The sequence below is a fragment of the Nuphar pumila genome, chromosome 4, assembly GCF_984573655.1.
Source record: "Nuphar pumila chromosome 4, dmNupPumi1.hap1.1, whole genome shotgun sequence".
Classification (NCBI taxonomy): Eukaryota; Viridiplantae; Streptophyta; class Magnoliopsida; order Nymphaeales; family Nymphaeaceae; genus Nuphar; species Nuphar pumila.
This window is the reverse complement of record NC_143252.1, coordinates 112,157,454-112,184,960: the sequence shown is the minus strand read 5'-3', so window position 1 is coordinate 112,184,960 and position 27,507 is coordinate 112,157,454. Positions and strand designations below refer to the sequence as shown.

At 40.5% G+C, this 27,507-nt stretch overlaps 1 protein-coding gene across 1 annotated transcript in view; it reads right to left on the bottom strand.

Annotated features, from left to right (window-relative positions):
* The window catches only part of LOC149840604 (FAD/NAD(P)-binding oxidoreductase family protein), a 79,730-nt gene that overhangs the window by 14,630 nt on the left and 37,593 nt on the right, over positions 1 to 27,507 (bottom strand). Inside the window, exons 4-5 of the mRNA XM_090003223.1 lie at positions 23,670 to 23,783; positions 23,490 to 23,577 (exon numbers count right to left, since the gene is read on the bottom strand). Coding sequence (XP_089859349.1) covers positions 23,490 to 23,577; positions 23,670 to 23,783 — 202 coding nt within the window. The remainder of the gene's footprint in view (positions 1 to 23,489; positions 23,578 to 23,669; positions 23,784 to 27,507) is intronic.

The following is a 27,507-nucleotide window of genomic DNA, read 5'->3' as shown; positions in this document are numbered from 1 at the left end:
CAGCCGCCGGCGGGAGGTTCGGCCCCGACCTTGCCGAGCTATCCCTTTCAAAAGCAGGGGGGGCTCTCGGGTGGGTTTCCCCCTCTCGCTTTTTGTTTCCCCAAAGATCTCTCTCTCTCTCTCTCTCTCTCTCTCTCTCTCTCTCTCTCTCTCTCTCTCTCTCTCTCTCTCTCTCTCTCTGTGTGCGCACACCGGAGGAAGGAGCCAATCACCGGCCAACCACAGGCGTCAAGGGCCCCTCGAGCATCTCCTTCACGGCGGTTGGAAGGAGCGTCACCAGTCGGCACCCCTCTGCGACAGCCGTCTCCAGCCACCGGAAAATCACCGTAAGAGGTACGGGTCCCCTCTCATGGAAATGGATGAGAAATCGAAACCCTGGTTCGATTTTGTGTTTTTCCTTAGGATGGAAACCCTGAAAAAAAAAATAAAGGGGATTTGGGGTCATCACTTTAGTTGATGGTGGTAGGCGACAGGCCCAGCCGACGCAGTCGGCTGGGCGTGGTGTTAGTTTTGGCAAGGACCCAACCGACCCGGTTGGTTGGGTACAGGTGCTGGTTGTGGCAGGGCCAGGGCAGGCCCAACCGACTCAGTCAATCGGCTGAGTGTTGGCCTGGGATCTCAGGTAAAGCAAAGAAGAAGAAAAAAAGGGGTTTTAGGTTCAGTATTCTGATGTTCTTGCTTGGCATTGATAAGTGCATTGACATCTTTGACTCGAATGTGACGTTAGTCATTTCTTTTTTTTGTATGTTTCATAAATTTGATCAGCCTGTGCATGTTTTTCAATAGTGATAATTTTTGTTTGTCTGTAAAGGAAAAATCTGGAATTGTGGGCTTACGTTAAGAAACTTTCTTAAGGGGCTATGGGCTGGGTATCGGTAGTGGGATTCCTTTTATGTTAGGACCCATGGATAAAACCCTGTGTAGCTTCTTGCATATTCTGGAATAGTCTAAATGGAAGTAGGGGGAGAACTCTACATATGATTAGGGACACATCCGTGTCGGGTTCACGCTGAGTTGTTCCACCAAGTAATGGGTGTTTATGAACCTATGTTGGATTGCCTTTTCACAATGCAGCTTGTGCTTTGTTTAAGACTTCAACTGTGTATATTGGCCTGCTTATTTTTACCTTGTTGTCGTGGGCTGAGATCACACTAGGCTGATAGTACAGTTCATGTTCTTTCAGGATGGAGTTTCGCTTGAGATGGGCTTGAAATCATGTTATCCATTCACACTCTTGCTTTCTTTATTTTTCTTACATATGATTGAATATTATCGAAATAATGTCTTCATGGTATAGTTAAATTAGAGAGAAATCTGTAGTCTATTCCATGTGATGAATGACTTGCTTTTGCTGGCTTGTGGTACAGATGTTACAGGAAAATATATACATAAATAGTTGTTAAACATGTAAGATGTTGTTTACTCGCAGCACACACATGCCCAAACTGGGTCTGTGTGTATTCTGTTGGGCCCGGCCGATAGGGTCGGCTGGGTTTCGCAGGATTAAAAAGAAATAATATATATACAGAATTTCATAAAGGGGATTTTCTTTATGCTGTTTAGGTCTTGACAGCATACACAGGCCCAGACCGGGCCTGTGCATATGCTGTCAGACCCAACCGACAAGGTCGGCTGGGCTGGATTTGTTTATTAAAACAAAAAAAAAATAATAATAATATATGATTCCTGCTTTTCTTCTTCAGTGATATATTGTTCGGTTTGACAGGAGGAGTATGAGTTTTTAATAGATGTACATTTTGATGGGAATGAGTAGTGTTATGAGTATACGTGTAAAATGTATAGTCATGCTTTTTACTAGACTATTGATGTCTCATTTAACATAAGTATGCGAAATTGCGGGGTTTATTCGCGTGCACATACTCACAGGAGATATGTATTGGTGGATACCCATATGTGATGGAGGTAGTACATGTAGTGAGAATGTAAAAATGATATGTTTAATAGCATCACTCAAACCACACAAGTTGGTAGGGCACACTACTACACTGTTCCCGTTGTCCTCACGGGCTGGAGTCCCGTAAGGGCTCCCGCAAGGGAGGATGCGGGTTTTCACTTTACTTTTGCATATGGGGTTGTAAACTTAAAGAATCGACTTTAATAAAAATATAATGAAACAAGAACAGTGTAATATACATTGTGAGATATCTCATCTGGAGTATGAGAATCTTAGTTATCCGGTCTTGGGGAGACTGTGAGGATACAAAAACTCCGTGTGCGTTGTTGCCCCTGAACCCGATATTGAGGTTCTTCTCCTGGTCACGGTTTTAGGGAGAATCCGCCACTTTACCCGGGAGTGGTGTGTTAGTCACAGCTGTGAGGTTATGGTACCAAGGAAGTGGCACTTGTGGGCGTGGGGTGTCCCTTGTGTCCCCGACATTAGATGTGGAGGTCTAATGTTCCGAAGGTGATTCGGTCGAGAGCTAAGTTGGAACCCAGTAATAAAATATAAATTGTGTGCTAAGCTACCCTAGGAACCTAACTTGACCTCGGGGATTTTACCCGTTTGGTGTATCCGCGGGCGATGGAATTAAAAAGAGGAACTTAAAATTGTATGCATTTAATAGGACATGCATATGGAAACATGAACTTAAATAAAAGAAAATAAGGTGTTCATACATTACACATATATCATGCATAATTTTACTATGCATTAGATCATGCATGGTCTGTTTCTTTTCCCTGATATATGTTGATGAGTGATGGTTACTCTTTAATGTATGTAGAATACCCTGCTTACTCAAAGTGAATACCTGTTATTGATTAAAGTTTATACATACTTAAATGATGTTGCATGGATGCTTAAGTTGGATTGAGTAGATGTAATAATTGCTTTTCCTCAAGGAGAATTGCATAAAATTGTACTTGTGTTCTTTATGCTCATTTATTTTCATTAGAGGGATCTGTACGCAGAATCCTTTGGATTTCTAACCCCTCCTTTTTATGGTTTTTCACAGGAGCAGGAACTCATTGAAGCGACTGGTGTCTGGGCAAGTCACGGGTGTTACGCACTTGCTGGATACATCTTAGAGGGACATCATGGCTTTACTTTTGTTTTCCTTTTTTGTTCTATTAATTGATGTTGCACTTTCAGTAATTCATTATGCAAGTGTCTCTAGACATGTTTATCAGTTTTTCAATAAATGAATAATGATTTGATGTTGGTTTGGAAGATAAGTGTAAGCTCTATCGTGGTGTGTGGTTATCCAGCGGTGAGTGGAACTGTAAAGGCCCCAGGTCTCTGGGAATATTTTCACATCAAAAAAAAAATCCGCATTTTCGAGGGGATGAGTTGGGGTCGTTACAGGTTTGGTATCAGAGCAACCACAATATCTTACACTTTTATCATCATTTTTGCAATAAATTTTAATTTTTGAAAGTGAGCCATGTCCTGAAGTATCAGCAAGTCGTGCCTCGTACTCCAGAGCAGTCGTCTTCACTAGTAAGGTTATTTAAGTACTTTTATCTAAGCATTGATATTTAGTATGCTTGATTGTATGTAGGAGTAAACTTTATTATAGAATACATTAGAAATCGTATGTGATCTTTAAAAAAATATATATATATAGTTGTTCGGTATCAACCCAAGAGGGGTAGGATCAGAGAGGGTCTAATTTGTGAAATGCACGTGTGTTGTAGATGTCGTATACTCGCAGAGGTGCCTCGTCCTCTACTGCTGCTCCCGCAAACTGGCAGGAGCAGAGAGATTTTATGATGGAAGTCATCCACACCCTGACGGAGACCATGACGGCTCAGGCGGCACAGACAGTACAAGCCGTGCAAGCGGCTCAGGCTATGCAGGCGACACAGGCTGCGCAAGCGGCACAGATTGCTCAAGCGGCACAGGCTGCCCAGGCAGCTGCGCAGGCAGCCGCACAAGCAGCAGCTCGCGACCCACCTGTCAATGTTGTTCCAAACGTGGGCGGCGCTTTCTTCGAAAGGTTCCTGAAGTTGGATCCGCCAACTTTTTCAGGAAAGACAGACCCAGAGGCAGCGGAGAACTGGGTTGAGGAGGTGGAGCGGGCGTTCGACGTCCTATCTGTCCCTGAGGACAGAAAGACATCTTTTGGCACGTACCGTTTGAAGGGCGATGCCAAGAAGTGGTGGGACACCCTGCGAAGGGTGAAGTTCGCTGACTGGGACAAGATTCCCTGGGAGACGTTCAGAGAGGAGTTCCTGGATGCATACTTTCCCTCCTATGCCGAGGAACAGATGCAACGAGAGTTCCTCGATTTGACTCAGGGGACCATGAGTTTAGTGGACTACACTACAAGGTTCCGGAACCTCGAGAGGTACTGTCCGAACCTCTTCAAGAGTGAGAAAGCAAGGGCGGGGAAGTATGTGCACGGATTGAAGGATGGGTTGCGGACTCGCGTCCTGACGAGTCAGCCTACTACTTTGGCCGATGCGATTGAGTCAGCTACCATTTTGACTAAAGATTGGGAGAAGTCCAGGGCTACAATTAAGAAAGGGGGTGGCAATGGAGATGGTTTTTCGGGCACGGCAAGGAAGAATCCACCAGTAGGCGGAAGGGTTCAAGGTGGCAAGAAACAACGGACCCATGATGGGCGACAACACAATCGATTCCAGCAGCAGAGGCAACAGGGAAGGGCCCTGCCAGTGTGTCGCAAGTGCGGCAAGAACCATCAACCTGGCTTTTGCCCTATGTTCAAGGGGGTCTGTTTTCAGTGTCAGCAACCTGGGCACATCGCTCCTTTCTGTCCGAACAAGCCTGCGGTTCCGGGAGGACAGCAACCACCACAACAGCGACAACAGAGGCAACAACAACAACAAGATCAGCGCAGGACCAATGGGCGAGTCTACACGGCTACAACAGCTACTCAGGGCCATCAGTCTGATCTGATCGAAGGTATATTCTTAGTTGTTGAACACTTTGCACGTGTGATGTTTGATTCTGGTGCAACACACAGCTTTATTACTTCTTCGTTTGCAAAGTTGCTTGATTTGGTACCTTCTAGCCTCGAAAGGGCTCTGGATGTGATGTCACCCATGGGTGCATCCTCCTCCTGCGGGAAATATTTCCCAGCAGTTTGTGTGGTGATAGAAGGCCATGATTTGTCTGCCGATTTGGTCATTTTAGATATGACATTTTGTGATATCATTTTGGGCATGGACTGGTTGTCCAAGCATAATGCGACCCTCCAGTGTCGGGGTAAGAAGATTATCTTGGAGCGTCCCAATTTGTCTACGTTATTGCGTCGTTCAACGAGACCGACCGACGGGGTGATAGTCGTCTCAGCTTTGAAGGTCCTCAAGTACCACAAACAAGGTTGCATGATGTTTCTGGCCAGTGTGTCTCCTCAAGAAAGTCAGGCGAGACCCTTGGAGCAGTTAGATGTTGTTCGTGAGTTCCCGGATGTCTTTCCAGAGGATTTGTCGGGCTTACCGCCATATCGGGAAATCGAGTTCTCAATCGAGCTAGTGCCTGGTACAACACCTGTTTCTCGAGCTCCGTATCGCATGGCACCTGCAGAGTTAGTAGAATTGAAGAAGCAGTTGCAGGAGCTTCTTGACAAAGGATTTATTAGACCAAGTGTGTCCCCTTGGGGTGCACCAGTCCTCTTTGTTAAGAAAAAGGATGGCTCAATGCGACTTTGTATCGATTACCGTATGCTAAACCAAGTGACGGTGAAGAACAAGTACCCACTGCCGAGGATTGACGACCTGTTTGATCAGCTGAGGAAGGCAAAGGTGTTCTCGAAGATTGACCTTCGTTCTGGGTATCATCAGTTGAGAATCAAGACGGAGGACATTCCAAAAACGACATTTAGGTCCAGATATGGGCATTATGAGTTTCTAGTGATGTCCTTTGGACTTACAAATGCCCCTGCGACGTTTATGGACCTGATGAATCGGGTTTTTAGTTTGTGGTTGGACTCGTTTGTCATCGTGTTCATAGATGACATTCTGATTTACTCAGAGAGTGTAGAAGAACACCGAGAACATCTACGAATCGTATTACAAACACTGAGGAAACATCAACTCTATGCTAAGTTCTCAAAGTGCGAGTTTTGGATTGATAGAGTAATGTTTCTCGGTCACGTAATTTCCGAGAGAGGAGTTGAGGTTGACCCAGCCAAGGTAGAGGCTGTTTTGTCATGGGAGCAACCAAAGACGGTGACTGATATCAGAAGCTTCTTGGGATTGGCAGGCTACTACCGTCGATTTATTCAAGACTTCTCGCGTATAGCTGCCCCTATGACTCGACTGTTGCAGAAAGGAGTGAAGTTCGTGTGGTCACCTCGATGCGAGGACAGTTTTCAAGAGTTGAAGAATAGGTTGACCACTGCTCCCGTTTTGACATTGCCCTCTGGGGCAGGAGGTTTCGTCGTGTATAGTGATGCTTCCGGGACCGGACTGGGCTGTGTCCTCATGCAGCAAGGCAAGGTCATAGCGTATGCTTCTAGACAATTGAAGGTACACGAAAAGAATTATCCCACACATGATTTGGAGTTGGCAGCAGTAGTCTTCGCATTAAAAATTTGGCGCCACTACCTTTATGGGGAACAATTTGAGGTTATGTCCGATCACAAGAGCCTCAAATATATTTTCACTCAAAGGGATTTGAATTTGAGGCAGCGGAGGTGGTTGGAGTTCTTGAAGGATTATGACTTCTCCATCGCTTACCATACGGGCAAGGCGAATGTGGTGGCAGACGCACTTAGCAGAAAGACGACGGTCACAGCTGCTAGCTTGATCGGACGCAGTTGGAATTTGGTCGAGGAGCTGGTCAGATGGCAGCCATTTGCGGGAGATTCTGGACGCATCATTTGTGCGGGGATGCAGGCAAGACCGGAGATCATAGATCGGATCGAGGAGCTCCAGTCAGCCGATCCGGATTTTGAGAAACTTTGTGAGAGTGCCCAAAAGCCAGAAGCGCAGTTTCGTCGAGAGGAGGACGGAACCATCATGTTCAGAGACAGATGGTGGGTTCCAAAAGCGTTACGGGAAGAGCTGATGAGTGAAGCTCACAGATCGAGATTTTCCGTTCACCCTGGTTCCACTAAAATGTTCAAAGATCTTCAGAGGACTTATTGGTGGAATGGGATGAAACGGGACATCGCGGAGTTCGTGTCCCGGTGTCTTACCTGTCAGCAGGTGAAGATTGAGCACCAAAGACCTGGTGGACTTCTGCAGCCACTTGAGATTCCAGAGTGGAAGTGGGATGACATCTCGATGGATTTCATAGTAGGGTTACCTACGACCCGACGACAACGAGATGCCATATGGGTAACAGTAGATCAGTTGACAAAGAGTGCCCATTTTCTTCCAATTAGAATCAGTCAGAGTTTGGAAAGTTTGGCCAACCTTTACGTCGATGAGATAGTTAGACTTCATGGGGTGCCACGTTCGATAGTGTCAGATCTAGATCTGCGTTTCACATCTCGATTTTGGCGCCAGCTTCAGAAAGCTTTAGGCACAACATTGAAGTTTAGCACTGCGTTCCACCCGCAGACGGATGGACAGTCAGAACGTACGATCCAGACGCTTGAGGATACGCTGAGAGCATGTGCTTTAGATTGGGCAGGCGATTGGGACAAACATGTGAAGTTGGCAGAGTTTTCGTACAATAACAGTTTTCATGCCAGTATTGGCATGGCCCCGTATGAAGCTTTGTACGGCCGATCATGTAGATCACCAGTGTGCTGGGATAAGGTTGGAGTGAAAGCAACGGAGTCTCCCGAAATCATCGAGCACTATGCGGACCAGGTGCGTTTAATCCGACAGCGATTGATTGCAGCACAGAGCAGGCAGAAAAGCTATGCTGATCAGCGACACAGGGAGCTCAAGTTTGAGGTAGGCGATCATGTGTTTGTTCGAATTTCGCCTACGAAGAGTGTCTTCAGGTTTGGAAAGAAGGGGAAGCTGAGTCCTCGATATGTTGGACCTTTCGAGATTCTCGGGCGCGTTGGGGAGACCGCATACCGAATAGCACTCCCTCCCCAGTTTTCGCAGATCCATGATGTATTTCATGTCTCGATGTTGAGAAGATATATACCTGACCCCTCACATGTGATTCACTATGAGGTGATCGAGGTGCAACCTGACTTGACGGCGGAGGAAAAGCCAGTAGAGATTGTAGACCATCAAGAAAAGACGCTGTGAAATAGGACGATTTCGTTCGTAAAAGTGCGTTGGCAGCATCACGGGCTGGATGAGTGCACTTGGGAACCTGAGGCGGCTATGCGTCAGCAGTACCCTCATTTATTTGGTACGTTCTAATTTCGAGGACGAAATTCTTTTTAGGGGGAAAGGATGTAAAAACCGAAAAATGTTGCTACTAAATTTTTGTTCATCTTACAAAATATTTCAAAAAAAAAAATAGGCAATTTGGGCCTAGATCCACATTTCGGATCTAGGACCCATAAAGGGGCAAGCAGTTATAAATAGTATCAAACAAAAGGAAATAAAAAAATAATAAAATAAATTTTTTTTATTATAAGGTTAATCTGGGGATCCACAGTTGGATCCATTTGGATCCAACTGTGGATCCATATCATTGGGGTTGGCTTACGGGTCTCGGGTCCGGACCCGAGCCGAGCCTTGTGTAACAGGGCTTATAAGTGTAAGGGGCAACCCGATAAGGGTTGCCCGATAAAATCTGAAACGAAAAAAAAAAAAATAGAAGAAGGGGCAACCCGATAAGTCTGGAGCAAAAGAGGGACTCAGAGGTTAGGGTTCTGAGAGAGAACCCTAACGGTATCGCATGGGGGAGGAGGCCTTGAGGCGCAGCCGCCGGTGGGAGGTTCGGCCCCGACCTTGCCGGGCTATCCCTTTCAAAAGCAGGGGGGGCTCTCGGGTGGGTTTCCCCCTCTCGCTTTTTGTTTCCCCAAAGATCTCTCTCTCTCTCTCTCTCTCTCTCTCTCTCTCTCTCTCTCTCTCTCTCTCTCTCTCTCTCTGTGTGCGCACGCCGGAGGAAGGAGCCCATCACTGGCCAACCACAGGCGTCAAGGGCCCCTCGAGCATCTCCTTCACGGCGGTTGGAAGGAGCGTCACCAGTCGGCACCCCTCTGCGACAGCCGTCTCCGGCCACCGGAAAATCACCGTAAGAGGTACGGGTCCCCTCTCATGGAAATGGATGAGAAATCGAAACCCTGGTTCGATTTTGTGTTTTTCCTTAGGATGGAAACCCTGAAAAAAAAAATAAAGGGGATTTGGGGTCATCACTTTAGTTGATGGTGGTAGGCGACAGGCCCAGCCGACGCAGTCGGCTGGGCGTGGTGTTAGTTTTGGCAGGGACCCAACCGACCCGGTTGGTTGGGTACAGGTGCTGGTTGTGGCAGGGCCAGGGCAGGCCCAACCGACTCAGTCAATCGGCTGAGTGTTGGCCTGGGATCTCAGGTAAAGCAAAGAAGAAAAAAAAAAGGGGTTTTAGGTTCAGTATTCTGATGTTCTTGCTTGGCATTGATAAGTGCATTGACATCTTTGACTCGAATGTGACGTTAGTCATTTCTTTTTTTTGTATGTTTCATAAATTTGATCAGCCTGTGCATGTTTTTCAATAGTGATAATTTTTGTTTGTCTGTAAAGGAAAAATCTGGAATTGTGGGCTTACGTTAAGAAACTTTCTTAAGGGGCTATGGGCTGGGTATCGGTAGTGGGATTCCTTTTATGTTAGGACCCATGGATAAAACCCTGTGTAGCTTCTTGCATATTCTGGAATAGTCTAAATGGAAGTAGGGGGAGAACTCTACATATGATTAGGGACACATCCGTGTCGGGTTCACGCTGAGTTGTTCCACCAAGTAATGGGTGTTTATGAACCTATGTTGGATTGCCTTTTCACAATGCAGCTTGTGCTTTGTTTAAGACTTCAACTGTGTATATTGGCCTGCTTATTTTTACCTTGTTGTCGTGGGCTGAGATCACACTAGGCTGATAGTACAGTTCATGTTCTTTCAGGATGGAGTTTCGCTTGAGATGGGCTTGAAATCATGTTATCCATTCACACTCTTGCTTTCTTTATTTTTCTTACATGTGATTGAATATTATCGAAATAATGTCTTCATGGTATAGTTAAATTAGAGAGAAATCTGTAGTCTATTCCATGTGATGAATGACTTGTTTTTGCTGGCTTGTGGTACAGATGTTACAGGAAAATATATACATAAATAGTTGTTAAACATGTAAGATGTTGTTTACTCGCAGCACACACATGCCCAAACTGGGTCTGTGTGTATTCTGTTGGGCCCGGCCGATAGGGTCGGCTGGGTTTCGCAGGATTAAAAAGAAATAATATATATACAGAATTTCATAAAGGGGATTTTCTTTATGCTGTTTAGGTCTTGACAGCATACACAGGCCCAGACCGGGCCTGTGCATATGCTGTCAGACCCAGCCGACAAGGTCGGCTGGGCTGGATTTGTTTATTAAAACAAAAAAAAAGAAAAAAAAATAATATATGATTCCTGCTTTTCTTCTTCAGTGATATATTGTTCGGTTTGACAGGAGGAGTATGAGTTTTTAATAGATGTACATTTTGATGGGAATGAGTAGTGTTATGAGTATACGTGTAAAATGTATATGTTAAAATGTATACTCAAAAACATTATTGTAAGTATAAATATATATACTTATATACCTAGAGATACGTATACATATGTTATATGTATACGTATCTCTATATATAAGTATATATATTTATACATTTTCCCCTTTTTACCTGAAAAGGGTATTTTAGTCCTTTTACACTTTTGCGCATATTCCATTTGGAATATGTTGTAACTTTTTCTTTATTTTTTAATTTCTTTTATTTTTATTTTTCCTTTTTGTATTTTCAAAAAGGTGCCTTGGGGGTCTCCCCAATAGAGTCGTTGGGGAGCCCCCAACGGTCACAATTGTGACCGTTGGGAGCTCCCCAACGACTCCTTTGGGGAGCCCCCAAGCACCTCCCATTTCTTGTATAAATAGGGGTGTTCCCCCTTGTAAATTTCTAAGCTTGAGAGTCTCAAGCATTCCGTTCCTTCTATAAAATACATGCCATCGTGCATGTTTATTTTTACGCTTTTTTGCGTATTTGTTCAAGTGTTGTGAGAGTGCCTTCGTGCACATCTTTTCCATATTTTTTGTGCTCGTATGAGTATTGTCTTTTCATAGACAATTTTACATGGTATCAAAGCAAGGTTGATTATTGAAGATCGTGGGATTCTTCTTTTTTGAGCGCCTCGAAAAACGTGTCTTCCGATCCTTGAAGATTGAAGTGGTGGATCTTTCTTCTCAAATATTTTAGAAGAATCTTGTGCAAAATTGGTGTTGGAAATATTGTGTTGGTACGCTTTTTTTTCTATCTCTCTTCTCTCTAATGGACGAAAAAGAGTCCCATCTTGCTCTTGGTTTCAAATTAAATGGGTCCAACTATCATGTTTGGGCCGGAAATATGGAGGCTCATATAAAAGGGAAAGGCCTATGGGGATATGTTCTTGGCACTATTCCGGAACCGGAACCCAAGATTACCATAGTTAAAGAAGGCGAAATCAAGATTCTTGAGGGAGAAGAAAGAACCAAAGCTCTTGAAGAATACTCCAAGAAACACGATGAATGGGAAATGAAGAATTTCAAGATTCTCTCTTGGTTTTTCTCATCCGTAGAAACCAAGATTAATGCCAACATTATTAAATTCAAAAAGGCATCGGAAGCTTGGCATTATCTTGAAAAAATGTACACCTCAAGGGATCTCTCTCATAAGTATTACCTTCAAAAGAAGGCTATCTCTCTCTCCCAAGGTGAAATGACGATTAGGGACTACTTTGCCGATCTTTCCTCTATTTGGGATGAGCTTGCAATGCTTAAACCTAAATGGAGTGGAGAGGCAATTGAGCTCCGTCATAAGCAACTAGAAGATCGGTTCTTCAATTTCTTAAATGGGCTAAGGCCCGAATTTGAGCAAATAAGGTCATCTCTTCTCTCCTCTTTCACTCCCCCTTCTCTTGAAGATGTTCTCACCAAGTTAAGTGGTGAAGAGACTCGTATGAATTTATGTAAACAAGGACCAAATGTTCTTGCGGTCCCTTGTAATATTGAAGAACATAGTGAGGTCAATGCCGTAGCAAGACCCGGAAACAATGTAAAAACCTATCGTCCCCCTCATTTTAAATTCCAAAATCAAGGTGAAAATGGTGGTCAAAGAGGAAGAAGGGACTATAGCAAAACTATTTGTCATTTTTGTAAAAAACCGGGACACATCAAACCCGTATGTCCTAAATGGAAGAGACTTCTAGCTATGGCTACTACTGGGGTACCACAGAAGGATGAGGCATCTTCAAGTGGGACCCTTTCTATAAATCAAATAATGGAAGCCCTTCAACCTCTCCTCAAGGGATCTACCTCCGGTGCGGCCGTATCCACGTCTTCTCCTCCAGGTAAAATCTCTTGGCTTTTGGACTCTGGTGCATCTTTTCATATGTCCCCAAACTTTTTGTCACTTTCCGATTATTTGAAAAATCGTTCCCCATCTTATGTCTCCACTGCTGATGCAACCTCTCTTGAAATTAAAGGAATAGGTAATTTTGAAACTCAAGAGTTTTCTATTCCAAAAATCAGATTTATACCTAAACTTAACTTAAACCTCCTCTCTGTTTCTCAACTCACGGACCATGGCTGTGATATTAAATTCTCTTGTGACAAATGCTTAATACAGGATCGCCAGTCCGGGAAGTTGATTGGGAAAGGCTTTAGAAGAGGAGATCTATACTATATGGAATCTCTTCAAGTTCCAAAAGTTTTGTGTAATGTTGCCCGACATAAAGATATAAATGTATGGCACAAAAGACTTGGTCATCCTAATATCACCAAGTTATCATATTTACATTTTGCAAAAGACCTATGTAAAAGCTCTTTTTCTTGTAATGACTGCATTCTCGGAAAAATGCGCAGCTTACCTTTTGAGCAAAGAACTATGTTCTCTTCCAAAACTTTCGAAATTGTTCACTCAGATGTTTGGGGACCCGCACCTGTGGTTTCAAAAGGAGGTTTTTCTTATTATGTAATATTTGTGGATGACTTTTCCCGTTACTCGTGGATATATTTTCTTAAGTTTAAACATGAAGTGTTTTCATGTTTTAAAAATTTTCACTCAATGATTAAGAATCAATTCAATAGCAACATAAAGATTTTTAGAAGTGACTCTGGGGGAGAATATCTCTCCAATCACTTTAAGGTATATCTTGAGGATCACGGTATTATTCACCAAAGGTCTTGTCCTAAAACACCTCAACAGAATGGGTTGGCTGAAAGGAAACATAGGCACATTATTGAGACCACTAGGACTCTTCTTATATCTCAAAATATTCCTAAAAACTTTTGGGCCGAAGCAGCCCTTGCTTCTGTTTATTTAATAAATCGTCTACCATCTAGGTTATTAGGCAAAATATCTCCTTTTCAGATTCTACATAAGCTTGAACCTGATTATAATAGGTTAAGGGTCTTCGGATGTAAGTGTTTCATACTTACGGATAAGAATGACAAGCTTTCACCCAAGGCTATCCCTTGTGCTTTTCTTGGTTATTCCGAAACTCAAAAAGGGTTTCGTTGTTATGATCTTCGAGAGGATAAGCTATATGTCTCTAGAAATGTAACCTTTTTAGAAAATGAGAATGGTTTTGAAAAAAATGTTTCTCAACAAGAAAATTTTGATTACTCCTTATTTGACTTGCTATCTAGTAATGATGACATATCCAGTGATGATGATGTATCATTAAACCATGATGAGGAAAATGATGAAGATATTGGTGAACATAATGATCCAGGAAGTAGAGTTTCAAGTGAGCCTATTACCTACTCTCGTAGAAACCAAGACACCTTTAGAAGTGCTATTGATCAATATAGTGAGCTTTCCACTCCTCTTGACCATAGAAGATCTGAAAGAAATAGAAGACCTCCAACCCGCTTTGTATCGTTTGATTCTTTTGACCCCGATATAGGGCTTGTCTTAGTGCTATTCACTCTTATTTCGAACCAAGAAATTTTGCAGAAGCTAAAAAATGTATAGAATGGCAAGATGCCATGCAAAGTGAACTTAACGCTCTTAAAAGGGCAGGAACTTGGGATTTTCAAACTCTACCTATAGGAAAGAAAACTATAGGCTGTCGGTGGGTTTTTAAAGTTAAAACTAAGAGTGATGGTTCTTTAGAAAGGTATAAAGCTCGATTAGTTGCTAAAGGGTATGGGCAAGAGTATGGAATTGATTACGAAGAAACCTTTGCCCCTGTAGCTCGGATGGTTACCGTTAGGTGTCTTATTACTATTGCATCTATTAAAAATTGGAACATTTTTCAAATGGATGTTAAAAATGCTTTTTTAAATGGTGATCTTAACGAAGAAGTATATATGGATGCCCCACCAGGCATGATAATTCCTAAGGATAAAGTTCTTCGTCTTCGTAAGGCTCTCTATGGCTTAAAGCAGGCCCCCAAAGCCTGGTATGATAGATTTACCAGTGTAATGTTGGAAAATGGTTTTTCATCATGTTATACTGACACTGCTTTGTTTACTAGAAAATCTAATGCAGGGATTGTAATTTTATTACTTTACGTTGATGACATGTTAATAACAGGTGATGATGTTCAAGGAGTCAAGGGTATTAAGTCTGTCTTGACTTCAAAATTTGAGATGTCAGACTTAGGTTTTCTGACATATTTTCTTGGAATTGAGGTTGCCTATTCGCAACGTGGTTATTTTCTATCTCAATCTAAACTTGCCTGCGAGATTATTGATAGGTCAGGTATTTCTGATGACAAAGTATGCGAAACTCCTGAAGTTGTGGGAGCAAAAATGAAGATTGACGACGGTGTTCCTCTAACCGATCCTACTCCTTACAGGCAGTTGGTAGGGTCTTTAATGTATCTTAGCATTACTCGACCCGACTTGTCACATGCTATACACATCGCCAGTCAGTTTCAGCATGCTCCTACAACCATTCATATGAGTGTTGTGCTCCGCATCATCAGATATTTGAAGGGAACGGTAAATAAGGGAGTATTTCTATCATCTTCCTCTGAATTGAAATTGCTTGCTTATACTGACTCAGATTGGGGAGGTGACCCTAGTAACCGTCACTCCACCACTGGTTTCTGTGTTTTCTTAGGTGAGTCCTTGATCTCATGGCGATGCAAAAAGCAACAAAAGGTTTCCCTGTCATCCACTGAAGCCGAATATAGAGTCATGGCATCTACCACCATGGAAATAGTATGGATTAGAAGCCTCTTGGAAGATATGGGAGTAGTTGTCAAAGAACCAACCAAACTTTGCTGTGACAATAAAAGTGCAATCTACATTGCCAAGAACCACACATTTCATGAGCGAACAAAGCATATAGAGATGGACTGCCATTATGTCAGGGAAGAATACTTGAAGAAGGTCATTGATCTGCCATACGTGACGTCTGAGTATCAACTTGCGGACTTCTTCACAAAAGCACTTTGTTCGCCTAGATTTCATTTCCTTCTTAACAAACTTGCGGTTATCACACCGTAAGTTTGAGGGGGGGTGTTAAAATGTATACTCAAAAACATTATTGTAAGTATAAATATATATACTTATATACCTAGAGATACGTATACATATGTTATATGTATACGTATCTCTATATATAAGTATATATATTTATACATTTTCCCCTTTTTACCTGAAAAGGGTATTTTAGTCCTTTTACACTTTTGCGCATATTCCATTTGGAATATGTTGTAACTTTTTCTTTATTTTTTAATTTCTTTTATTTTTATTTTTCCTTTTTGTATTTTCAAAAAGGTGCCTTGGGGGTCTCCCCAATAGAGTCGTTGGGGAGCCCCCAACGGTCACAATTGTGACCGTTGGGAGCTCCCCAACGACTCCTTTGGGGAGCCCCCAAGCACCTCCCATTTCTTGTATAAATAGGGGTGTTCCCCCTTGTAAATTTCTAAGCTTGAGAGTCTCAAGCATTCCGTTCCTTCTATAAAATACATGCCATCGTCCATGTTTATTTTTACGTTTTTTTGCGTATTTGTTCAAGTGTTGTGAGAGTGCCTTCGTGCACATCTTTTCCATATTTTTTGTGCTCGTATGAGTATTGTCTTTTCATAGACAATTTTACAGTATAGTCATGTTTCTACTAGACTATTGATGTCTCATTTAACATAAGTATGCGAAATTGCAGGGTTTATTCGCGTGCACATACTCACAGGAGATATGTATTGGTGGATACCCATATGTGATGAGGTAGTACACGTAGTGAGAATGTAAAAATGATATGTTTAATAGCATCATTCAAACCACACAAGTTGGTAGGGCACACTACTACACTGTTCCCGTTGTCCTCACGGGCTGGAGTCCCGTAAGGGCTCCCGCAAGGGAGGATGCGGGTTTTCACTTTACTTTTGCATATGGGGTTGTAAACTTAAAGAATCGACTTTAATAAAAATATAATGAAACAAGAACAGTGTAATATACATTGTGAGATATCTCATCTGGAGTATGAGAATCTTAGTTATCCGGTCTTGGGGAGACTGTGAGGATACAAAAACTCTGTGTGCGTTGTTGCCCCTGAACCCGATATTGAGGTTCTTCTCCTGGCCACGGTTTTAGGGAGAATCCGCCACTTTACCCGGGAGTGGTGTGTTAGTCACAGCTGTGAGGTTATGGTACCAAGGAAGTGGCACTTGTGGGCGTGGGGTGTCCCTTGTGTCCCCGACATTAGATGTGGAGGTCTAATGTTCCGAAGGTGATTCGGTCGAGAGCTAAGTTGAAACCCAGTAATAAAATATAAATTGTGTGCTAAGCTACCCTAGGAACCTAACTTGACCTCGGGGATTTTACCCGTTTGGTGTATCCGCGGGCGATGGAATTAAAAAGAGGAACTTAAAATTGTATGCATTTAATAGGACATGCATATGGAAACATGAACTTAAATAAAAGAAAATAAGGTGTTCATACATTACACATATATCATGCATAATTTTGCTATGCATTAGATCAGGCATGGTCTGTTTCTTTTCCCTGATATATGTTGTTGATAGGTGATGGTTACTCTTTAATGTATGTAGAATACCCTGCTTACTCAAAGTGAATACCTGTTATTGATTAAAGTTTATACATACTTAAATGATGTTGCATGGATGCTTAAGTTGGATTGAGTAGATGTAATAATTGTTTTTCCTCAAGGAGAATTGCATAAAATTGTACTTGTGTTCTTTATGCTCATTTATTTTCATTAGAGGGATCTGTACGCAAAATCCTTTGGATTTGTAACCCCTCCTTTTTATGGTTTTTCACAGGAGCAGGAACTCATTGAAGCAACTGGTGTCTGGGCAAGTCACGGGTGTTACGCACTTGCTGGATACATCTTAGAGGGACTGTAATGAGATATTGCAGAAATATAAAGAGTGCATGCAAGCACATACAACAATGAATAAGAGAAAATATCACAAGTCCACGAAGGGACAATACAAGCACAAGCCTTTAAGAAGGCAACAATATACAAAGCCTCTTATTGAAAAGAGAGAGGAGCTCTCCAAGATGAGAATACACAAGGGGATCACCCCTATTTATACAAGAGGAAGAGGAGGAAAAAGGAGGGCCAAAGGGCCTCAAAAGGAGAGCCAAAAGGGGGCTCCCATAGAGTCGTTGGGAGCCCCCAACGGTCACATTTGTGACCGTTGGGGGCTCCAACGACTTCTATGTTGGAGCCCCTTTAGGTCCTCAAAAAGAATAAAAAAGAAATGAAAAAATAAAAAATAAAAATTACATTTATTCAAAAAAGAAAAAATAGTTGTTTTCTAAAACAACTGTGAAATTACAAAAATACCCCTATCGGGTATTGATGTAATAAACAGGATTTATATATATATATATATATATATATATATATATATATATATATATATATATAATAGGTACATTTTAACACCCCCCCTCAAACTTTACGGGGGAAGGACGGAAAGTTTGCCGAGAAGAAACATGAACCGAGGAGCTGGAAGAGCTTTAGTGAAGAAGTCTGCCAACTGATATTCTGAAGTGACATATGACAGAGCAATAGTTCCTCGTAAAAATTCATCACGAACATAGTGGCAATCCATTTCGATATGTTTCGTACGTTCATGAAAGGTATGATTGCTGGCAATATAGATAGCACTCTTATTGTCACAGCACAGCTTTGAGGCTTCAGTAATATCAACTCCCATATCTTTAAGCAAACTGCGAAGCCATACAAGTTCCATTGTTGTGGTTGCCATTGCCCGGTACTCAGCTTCAGTGGATGATAGTGAAACCTTCTGCTGCTTCTTGCATCGCCAGGCAATCAATGAGTCCCCTAAAAAGACACAAAAACCAGTAGTTGAGACTCGATCATTGGGATTACCTCCCCAATCTGCATCAGTATAAGCAAGAAGATTCAAAGGGGAAGAGGAGGATAGAAATAGCCCTTTATTGATGGTATTCCGAATGTAGCGGATGATTCGAAGAACCGCACTCATATGCACGGTTGTAGGAGCATGCTGAAATTGACTGACTGAGTGAACCGCATGAGTGATATCTGGTCTGGTGATGGTTAAATATGTAAGAGACCCAATGAGTTGTCTGTACGGTGTAGGATCTTCCAGAAGAACCTCATCCTCTAACCGCAACTTGGCATTAATAACCTCGGAAGTCTCTACCTTCTTATCATCAGAAATCCCAGACTTATAACATATATCTGCAGCAAGCTTCATCTGTGACAAAATATATCCTCTAGGAGAATATGCAACCTCAATTCCAAGAAAATATCTGAGAAAACCTAAATCAGACATATCAAAATTATCTTTTAACATATTTTTAACATTAATAATACTACTTTGATCATTTCCTGTGATAATCATATCATCAACATAAAGCAACAAAATTACGATACTAGAACCTGCATTTTTAACAAAAAGAGCAGTGTCAGTATAACAAGAATGAAATCCTAATTTTATCATGATATCACTAAAACGATCATACCAAGGCTTAGGAGCTTGTTTAAGACCATATAATGCCTTTAAAAGCCGAAGTGTTTGACCTTGCTTAATATTTATTCCGGGTGGTGGATCCATATACACTTCTTCACTTAAACTTCCATTTAAAAAAGCATTTTTTACGTCAAGTTGATAAATAGGCCATTTTTTGGTTGATGCGACAGCTATTAAGGTTCTGACACTTGTCATACGAGCTACGGGGGCGAATGTTTCTTCGTAATCAATACCATATTCTTGGGAGTATCCCTTAGCCACCAATCTTGCTTTATATCGTTCCAAAGAGCCATCGCTTTTAGTTTTAACTTTGAAGACCCAACTACAACCAATAGGTTTTTTGTGTGAGGGTAGATCAACTACTTCCCAAGTATTGGCCTTTTTTAAAGCATTTAGTTCAACTTGCATTGCTTCAACCCAATGAGGTATAGATTTAGCTTGATTATAGTGAGTTGGTTCAAAATAAGAGTGTAGAGTTATCAAACATGCCCGATAGTTGGGAGTTAAAGAGTCATAGGAGACAAACCTATTTGGGGGTATTGATATTCTAGAAGAATGCCTAACTTGTGGTTCCTCAATGGATTCGGAAATTTGAGAGTATTTTTCGAGGGCACTAATAGGTTTTTCTTGATTTCTTCTTGAGTAAACATTTATATTGGCATTGCTATCATGAACATTTGTATTTGAATTACTATCATTTGAGAGTGTTATGTCAAGAGGGGATACCTCGGGAGTGTCATCTATGTTTTCAAGAGATTCTTCTTGTATGTCATCAATAAGATCATATAAGAATACATAATCGATTTCATTTGTCTCTTCTATTTTATCAAAACCGTTTTCTTCTTCGAGAAATGTTACATCTTTTGAAACATATAGTTTATCATTCTTAAAATCATAACATCTATACCCTTTTTTATTTTCACCATATCCAAAAAATAAACATTCAATTGCTTTGGGAGATAACTTATCCCTTTTATGTAGTAGGACAAAACATTTGCAACCAAAAATACGAAGTCGATTAAAATCGGGTGAAAACTTAAAGAGTTTCTCATAAGGAGAAGCATTTTTTAACTTAGAAGAGGGCATTCTATTGATTAGATAGGTTGAGGTAAGAACGGCTTCCGCCCAAAAATTTTTTGGAATATTTCTAGACACAAGCAATGTTCTAGCGGTTTCTATAATGTGCCTATGTTTCCTTTCCGCTAGGCCATTTTGTTGGGGAGTCCTAGGACATGACTTTTGATGACAAATGCCATTTTGGTTTAAATAGTTTTAGAATTCGTGAGATAAGTATTCACCACCGGAATCGGATCTTAAAATAGATATGTTACTTTGAAATTGATTTTGAACCTTTTTATGAAAATCTTTAAAGAAAGTAAATACTTCCGACTTATGACTAAGGAAATAAATCCAAACATACCGAGTAAAGTCATCAATAAACGTAACATAATATGAATAACCCCCTTTAGACATAACCGGAGAAGGACCCCAAACATCCGAATGCACCAATTCAAAAGGCCTTGATGAGAAAAAAAGATCTAGTTGGAAAAGGAATAGACTTCATTTTTCTAAAAATGCAATCTTTGCAATTAATTTCTTTTTCCTTACAAAATTTGTTTCCAAAAGGAAAGAGATACATTTTGGAATAACTTGGATGACCAAGTCTTTTATGCCAAGTTTCCATATTTTTTTCTTGGACATAAGAACAAAAAAAGTTTGTAGGGAGATCAAGATGGTCCATATAATAGAGGTCTCCCTTTCTATGGCCTTGCCCAATCCGCTTCCCGGACCGGAGATCCTGCACAAAGCAACCATTAGATGAGAAAGATATTTCACATCCATGGTCGGCAATTTGAGAAACCGAAAAAAGGTTTAAATTTAATTTGGGAACAACTCTTACTTTTGGAACACAAAAATTTTGAGAATCTTTAAAAGAGCAATACTTGAAATTTTCAAAAAGGTTCCATCGGCCGCTGAGACACAAGAGTCCTTTGAATTGATGCAAACATCACTAAGTGCATTCTCATGAGGGGTCATATGAAAAGAAGCTCCGGAATCAAGGATCCAAGAATACGTACCGGGTGATGATGTTGAAGCAATGGCCGCACCCGATGTGGAGGAAGAAACTTTAAGCATTTGTTGGAGAGCCATAGATATTTGTCCAAGAGTTTCTTTAATGTCATTGTTTTTGCCTTCATCTTCTTTGGAGGTGGTTTCTTCAAGAGAGGCTACTTTAGGCTTGAAGGCTCCCATAAGCTTTGGACAAACGGGTCTAATGTGACCCGGCTCATTGCAATAATGGCAAACAATCATTTTTCTTCCTCCATTGAAGTTCCCTTGTTTCCCAAAATGAGGAGGCTTATAGGTTCTAACATTGTTACCCGGTTTGGATACGGCAAGGACTTCATCAACATGCTTACTCATGCCAAGCCTTGTCTCCTCTTGAGTGATTTCGGCAATAGCATCCTCAATAGGAGGAAAAATAGATCTATGGAGAAGTGAGGATCTCACTTGCTCAAATTCGGGGCGTAGCCCAAAAAGAAATTGAAACAATCGCTCTTGTTCCATTTGTTTTTGTCTTAAATCAACATCTTCCATAGAAACCCACTTTGGCTCTAAAAGAGCCAATTCATCCCATAGTGGGTTAAGGGCACTATAGTAGTCTTGAATGCTAGAATCACCTTGCTTGGTGGTTCTAATTTTTTCTTGCAAGAAGTATGCTCTTGCAAGATCCTTTTGGGTATACATACCCCTCATAAAGGACCAAGCCTCATTGGCTCTACGAAATTTAGCTATATTAGCACATACCTTAAGCTCCACATTGTTCATAAACCACGCAAGGATTTTTGCGTGATTGCTTTCCCAATCTTCTACTTCCTTTTGATGACTTTCAATGGCCTTGAGACGAGCATCTCCCTCAAGAGCTTTTTCTTGATCTTCTTCCATTTTTGTGAGCATAAGCTTAGGTTCCGGAACGGTCCCCATGACATAACCCTAAAGCTTCTTCCCTTTGAGATTATTCTCCATTGCCGATGCCCACATCATATAGTTCTTTCCATTGAGTTTGAAAGAAAGATCAATCTTTGTCTCCATGATGTTGCCAAGAAGTGAGAAGATGTCCACCAAAATAAGAGATACACGAACCACACCTTTCCTTCAAGAATCAAGTGGCTCTGATACCATGTAATGAGATATTGCGGAAATATAAAGAGTGCATGCAAGCACATACAACAATGAATAAGAGAAAATATCACAAGTCCACGAAGGGACAATACAAGCACAAGCCTTTAAGAAGGCAACAATATACAAAGCCTCTTATTGAAAAGAGAGAGGAGCTCTCCAAGATGAGAATACACAAGGGGATCACCCCTATTTATACAAGAGGAAGAGGAGGAAAAAGGAGGGCCAAAGGGCCTCAAAAGGAGAGCCAAAAGGGGGCTCCCATAGAGTCGTTGGGAGCCCCCAACGGTCACATTTGTGACCGTTGGGGGCTCCAACGACTTCTATGTTGGAGCCCCTTTAGGTCCTCAAAAAGAATAAAAAAGAAATGAAAAAATAAAAAATAAAAATTACATTTATTCAAAAAAGAAAAAATAGTTGTTTTCTAAAACAACTGTGAAATTACAAAAATACCCCTATCGGGTATTGATGTAATAAACAGAATTTATATATATATATATAATAGGTACATTTTAACAGGGACATCATGGCTTTACTTTTGTTTTCCTTTTTTGTTCTATTAATTGATGTTGCACTTTCAGTAATTCATTATGCAAGTGTCTCTAGACATGTTTATCAGTTTTTCAATAAATGAATAATGATTTGATGTTGGTTTGGAAGATAAGTGTAAGCTCTATCGTGGTGTGTGGTTATCCAGCGGTGAGTGGAACTGTAAAGGCCCCAGGTCTCTGGGAATATTTTCACATCAAAAAAAAAAATTCCGCATTTTCGAGGGGATGAGTTGGGGTCGTTACAAATATATTTTCCAGAAACAAACTTTTGCAACTCATTATTTCATGAAGAAAGCATTGAAACACAGAGAGAAATTTGCATAGTTGGAATCAGTTATTTAATCAGGCTAGACAAGTACTATACTATTTCATACATGTCCTCGTATTCCTCTGTTATCAGCTAATGATAAAACAGATTCTTTAGGAATCAAGGTTCTCCAATGTCAAGTAGGAGTAGAGCACCAGAAATCCACTAATCTGAACAAAAAATGCATATGAGATCTTAGTTAATGTCCGCAAATGGGTAAAAATGATCTATAACCTTAATCATTTGCATGTTTCCATAAGATGTAGATGGGCAATGAAGTTATTGAGTAGGCATGCAAGCAAGTTTGTTCAGTTCTATATTTAATTTATTCACCTAAAGAACTCAAGTTCCAAATATCTATTCAGTATTCACTCTATATATATCTAAAATAAAAAAGAGAAGGAGCAATATGCTACCACACTTGTAAGAATTGGCACTGAATAAATTACAAAACTACACCTCCACTTCTCCTTGCTTGATTCAAAAGACAGTCCACTATAGTAGATGAATTGTTGCTAACTGGGAATACCCTTCCATCATCTTCTGTCTAAAAAGACATGACCAATAGCAGCTGTAAAAACATTGAAATGCATAAAAACAAAAATATAATGATAAAAAAACATAAGACCTCAAAATAACCTTGAGCTGAACACCATGATCAGTAAACCAAGAGATGGTATCAAGCGGTCCATGCATTTTGAAGAAGGAACCTTGCAATTCTCTGTGACCCCTAGGATAATGTTCAGCCAAAACCTGAGACCGTTTGACATTACTAAAAGATTCTATGCATTAGCTCCACAGATAATACAAAATGCTCAAACAAAGACACTTCAGATGCAACACAAGCATCATTCAAAACTATAGCATAAAAAATAGACAGATCAAATAAGTTAACAAAGCCTTGTTCTGATGCAAAGCCTTGTTCTGATGACATTTTTCAAAATTTTACTTTGAAAAAAAATATTTTAAAAAATCAATTTGTATTAAAATTTTGTTTTTAGAACTAACACTTGGACAATTGAAAGAGTGCTTGGATGATAATGTATTTGTAAAACTTAGAATTAGTGTTACAACTTTCTTAATTAAATAATCTCTTTCTAATGCACACACCGCAAATTCATTATCAACATAATCAACTATTTTTATTTTACTTCTTTTTGCCCCATCATTCACCACATTTATCATCATCAGCATCTTCACACCTTATTTTCCTTGATCATTTATCATGATGACACAATCTTGTTCTTCATAATTACTACCACCACAAATGTCATTGATATCACCATCATCATCATTATCATCACCAATATTAAAGTCATCAATATAATCATCCTTTTTTTTTCCTAGTTGACAGCTTACAGCTGCAAAATCCTTAGAAGAGAGAAAGAAGAAACAAGGCAGTTTTTCTCATGGGCAGATGGAAAACGATCAAGGATGCCATCCAAGTTTACGATGATGCCTCTATAATTTTGTGGTTGCTTATAGGTAATAAAACAGAGATTGTGGATATAAAAGGCCGGAAAATGGCAAGAGCAAGTGTCCATGCCAAGGAGGCAAGCCTCCCACATTTTTTCAGCCGCTCCACAATATTTTTGTCTCTTATATTACTCAAAGCCAATTTGAGGATAGGGGGTTGTGTTAAAATACTGTGTACATATTACTTGATATATGTATGTTTATAAATATATGTATATCAAGAGTATTCTGGTCATTTCATGTAATGTATTTTAGTAAAGTCCATTAGGGACTGAAAAGTCTTTTTATTTTTATTTTTGTTTTTTTATTGTTAAATCAATATGACTGTTGGGAGGTCAGTCCAACTAGTCGTTGGACTGCCCCCAACGGTCATAAATATAACCGTTGGATCCCTTTATGTAATGTGAGGCTCTATAAATAAAGCCTCACCTCCTCTTGTATCTTTATGCTTTTCTAAAGCATTTGTTGTGTCTTAATCCAAATACCTTTTGCGTTATGCTCTTGTGAGCTTTATGCTTTTGTGTTCTTGTGGATTTCATATTTCTTGTATCTCTTTTATGAGATTGTTGTCGGTCCATTAGAGACCATATTTTTATTTGTGCACTTGTGTAGCCCTTTGTTGGCATTTTATTTGCGCACTCTTGTTTCATTACATGGTATCAGAGCATGGCTCTTGAAGTAGTGAAAGCAATCTTGGGATTATCCTACTTGGTGCTCTTCAATCTTTAGTTCTCATACAATCCTTCTTCACAAGTATTTTTTATTATAGGAGAAAGAGATTCCGCATCCGTCATCTCCTACAAGCTCAATGAAAACAATTATTTGATGTGGCCAATTGTTATGGAGAACTACATCAAAGGTAAAAAGCTATGGGGTTTTGTTAGTGGAACCACTAATGAACATCAACTAAAATTGACAAGAAGAAAGAGATCAAGTCAAAGCTCTATCCGAAGAAGAAAAAGAGAAAGCTTCGCAAGAATATCAAAACAAGTTAAAAGATTGAGAAGCTAGCAATGCTCAAATTCTCTCATGGTTCATGAATACCATGGAGTTCAAAATCGCCACCAACATCATCAAGTTTAAAAGAGCATGTGATGCATGGATTTTTCTAAAGAATACCTTCATCCAAAAAGATATGGCTAGGTTATATTATCTTCAAGACAAAATACGTAATATCAAACAAGAAGATAAAAGTGCAAGGGATTTTTATGGTATTTTATCTTCTATTTGAGATGAACTAGCTGTAATGAAATATGCGGAAAAGCAAAGAGTGCACTAAGCACTTACAACATCTACTAATGAACAAACAAAGAGGGGCTAATACCCAAACCCACAAGAGACAACACAACATAAAAATATAAATGCCTCTTATTGAAAGAGAGAGAGCTCTCAAGAGTGAAAAATACAAGAGGGGAGCACCCCTATTTATACACAAGAGGAGGAGAGGGAGAGGGCCAAGAGGCCTTAAAAGGAGAGCCACCTAGGGGGCTCCCCATGTAGTCGTTGGGAGCCCCCAACGGTCACTAATGTGACCGTTGGAGGCCCCATCGACTACATGGTGGGGCCCCTTTTGAGTGAGCAAAAAACAAAAAAATAAAAAATACATTTTACAAAAAATAAAGAGAAAAATAAACAAAGAAAAACAAGTACCCCTATCGGGTACTTGTGAAATGACAGAAATACCCCTATCGGGTATTTTATATATATATATATATATATATATATATATATGAATTACATATATTTTAACACCCTCCCTCAAGCTTTACGGGGATATAACCGAAAGCTTGTTAAGGAGAAACAAAAACCGAGGAGCCGCAAGAGCCTTAGTGAAGAAGTCCGCCAACTGGTACTCTGATGTGACGTAAGGTAGTGCTATAGTTCCTCTTAGGTATTCATCCCGAACGTAATGGCAGTCCATCTCAATATGTTTAGTACGCTCATGGAAGGTGTGATTGCTTGCAATATAGATTGCGCTTTTGTTGTCACAACACATCTTCGAAGGAGTAGAGATGACAATGCCCATATCACTGAGGAGGCTTCTTAGCCACACAAGTTCCATGGTTGTAGTGGCCATAGCACGATATTCTGCTTCCGTCGAGGACAATGATACTTTGTGTTGCTTCTTGCATCTCCACGAAATCATAGAGTCACCTAAGAAAACACAAAAACCGGTAGTTGAGACACGGTCATTGGGATTTCCTCCCCAATCTGCATCGGTATAAGCAATTAAATCAAGTGACGAGGCAGAAGAAAGAAAAACTCCCTTAGTTATGGTATTTTTGATATATCTGACAATCCTTAAGACTGCACTCATGTGCACGGTTGTAGGTGCATGTTGAAACTGACTGACAGAGTGGACGGCATGAGCAATGTCTGGCCGTGTGATGGATAGATAGGTTAGAGACCCAACAAGTTGCCGATAGGGAGTTGGATCCTCGAGAGGTGTTCCATCTTCCAACCTTAATTTTGCATTGATGACTTCTGGGGTTTCTGTCTTCTTGTCATCGGAGATACCCGATTTGGAACAGATGTCAGCAGCAAGTTTCATCTGAGAGAGAATGTACCCTCGAGGAGAGTACGCCACTTCAATTCCTAAAAAATATCTTAAGAAACCAAGGTCAGACATATCAAAATTTTCTTTCAAAACCTTTTTAATATCATTAATGCCTTGCTCATCACTTCCTGTGATGATCATATCATCAACATAAAGTAGTAAAATAACTACAGAAGACCCTGCACTTTTCACAAACAAAGCAGTGTCAGTATAACATGAATGAAAATTTAAACTTGTCATTACATTACTAAATCTATCATGCCAAGCCTTTGGAGCTTGTTTTAAACCATATAATGCCTTGTTAAGTTTAAGAATTTTATTTTTACCAATACATACTCCTGGTGGGGGATCCATGTAAACTTCTTCATTTAATTTGCCATTTAGAAATGCATTCTTAACATCAAGTTGATAGATAGGCCATTTCTTTACAGACGCAATAGCAAT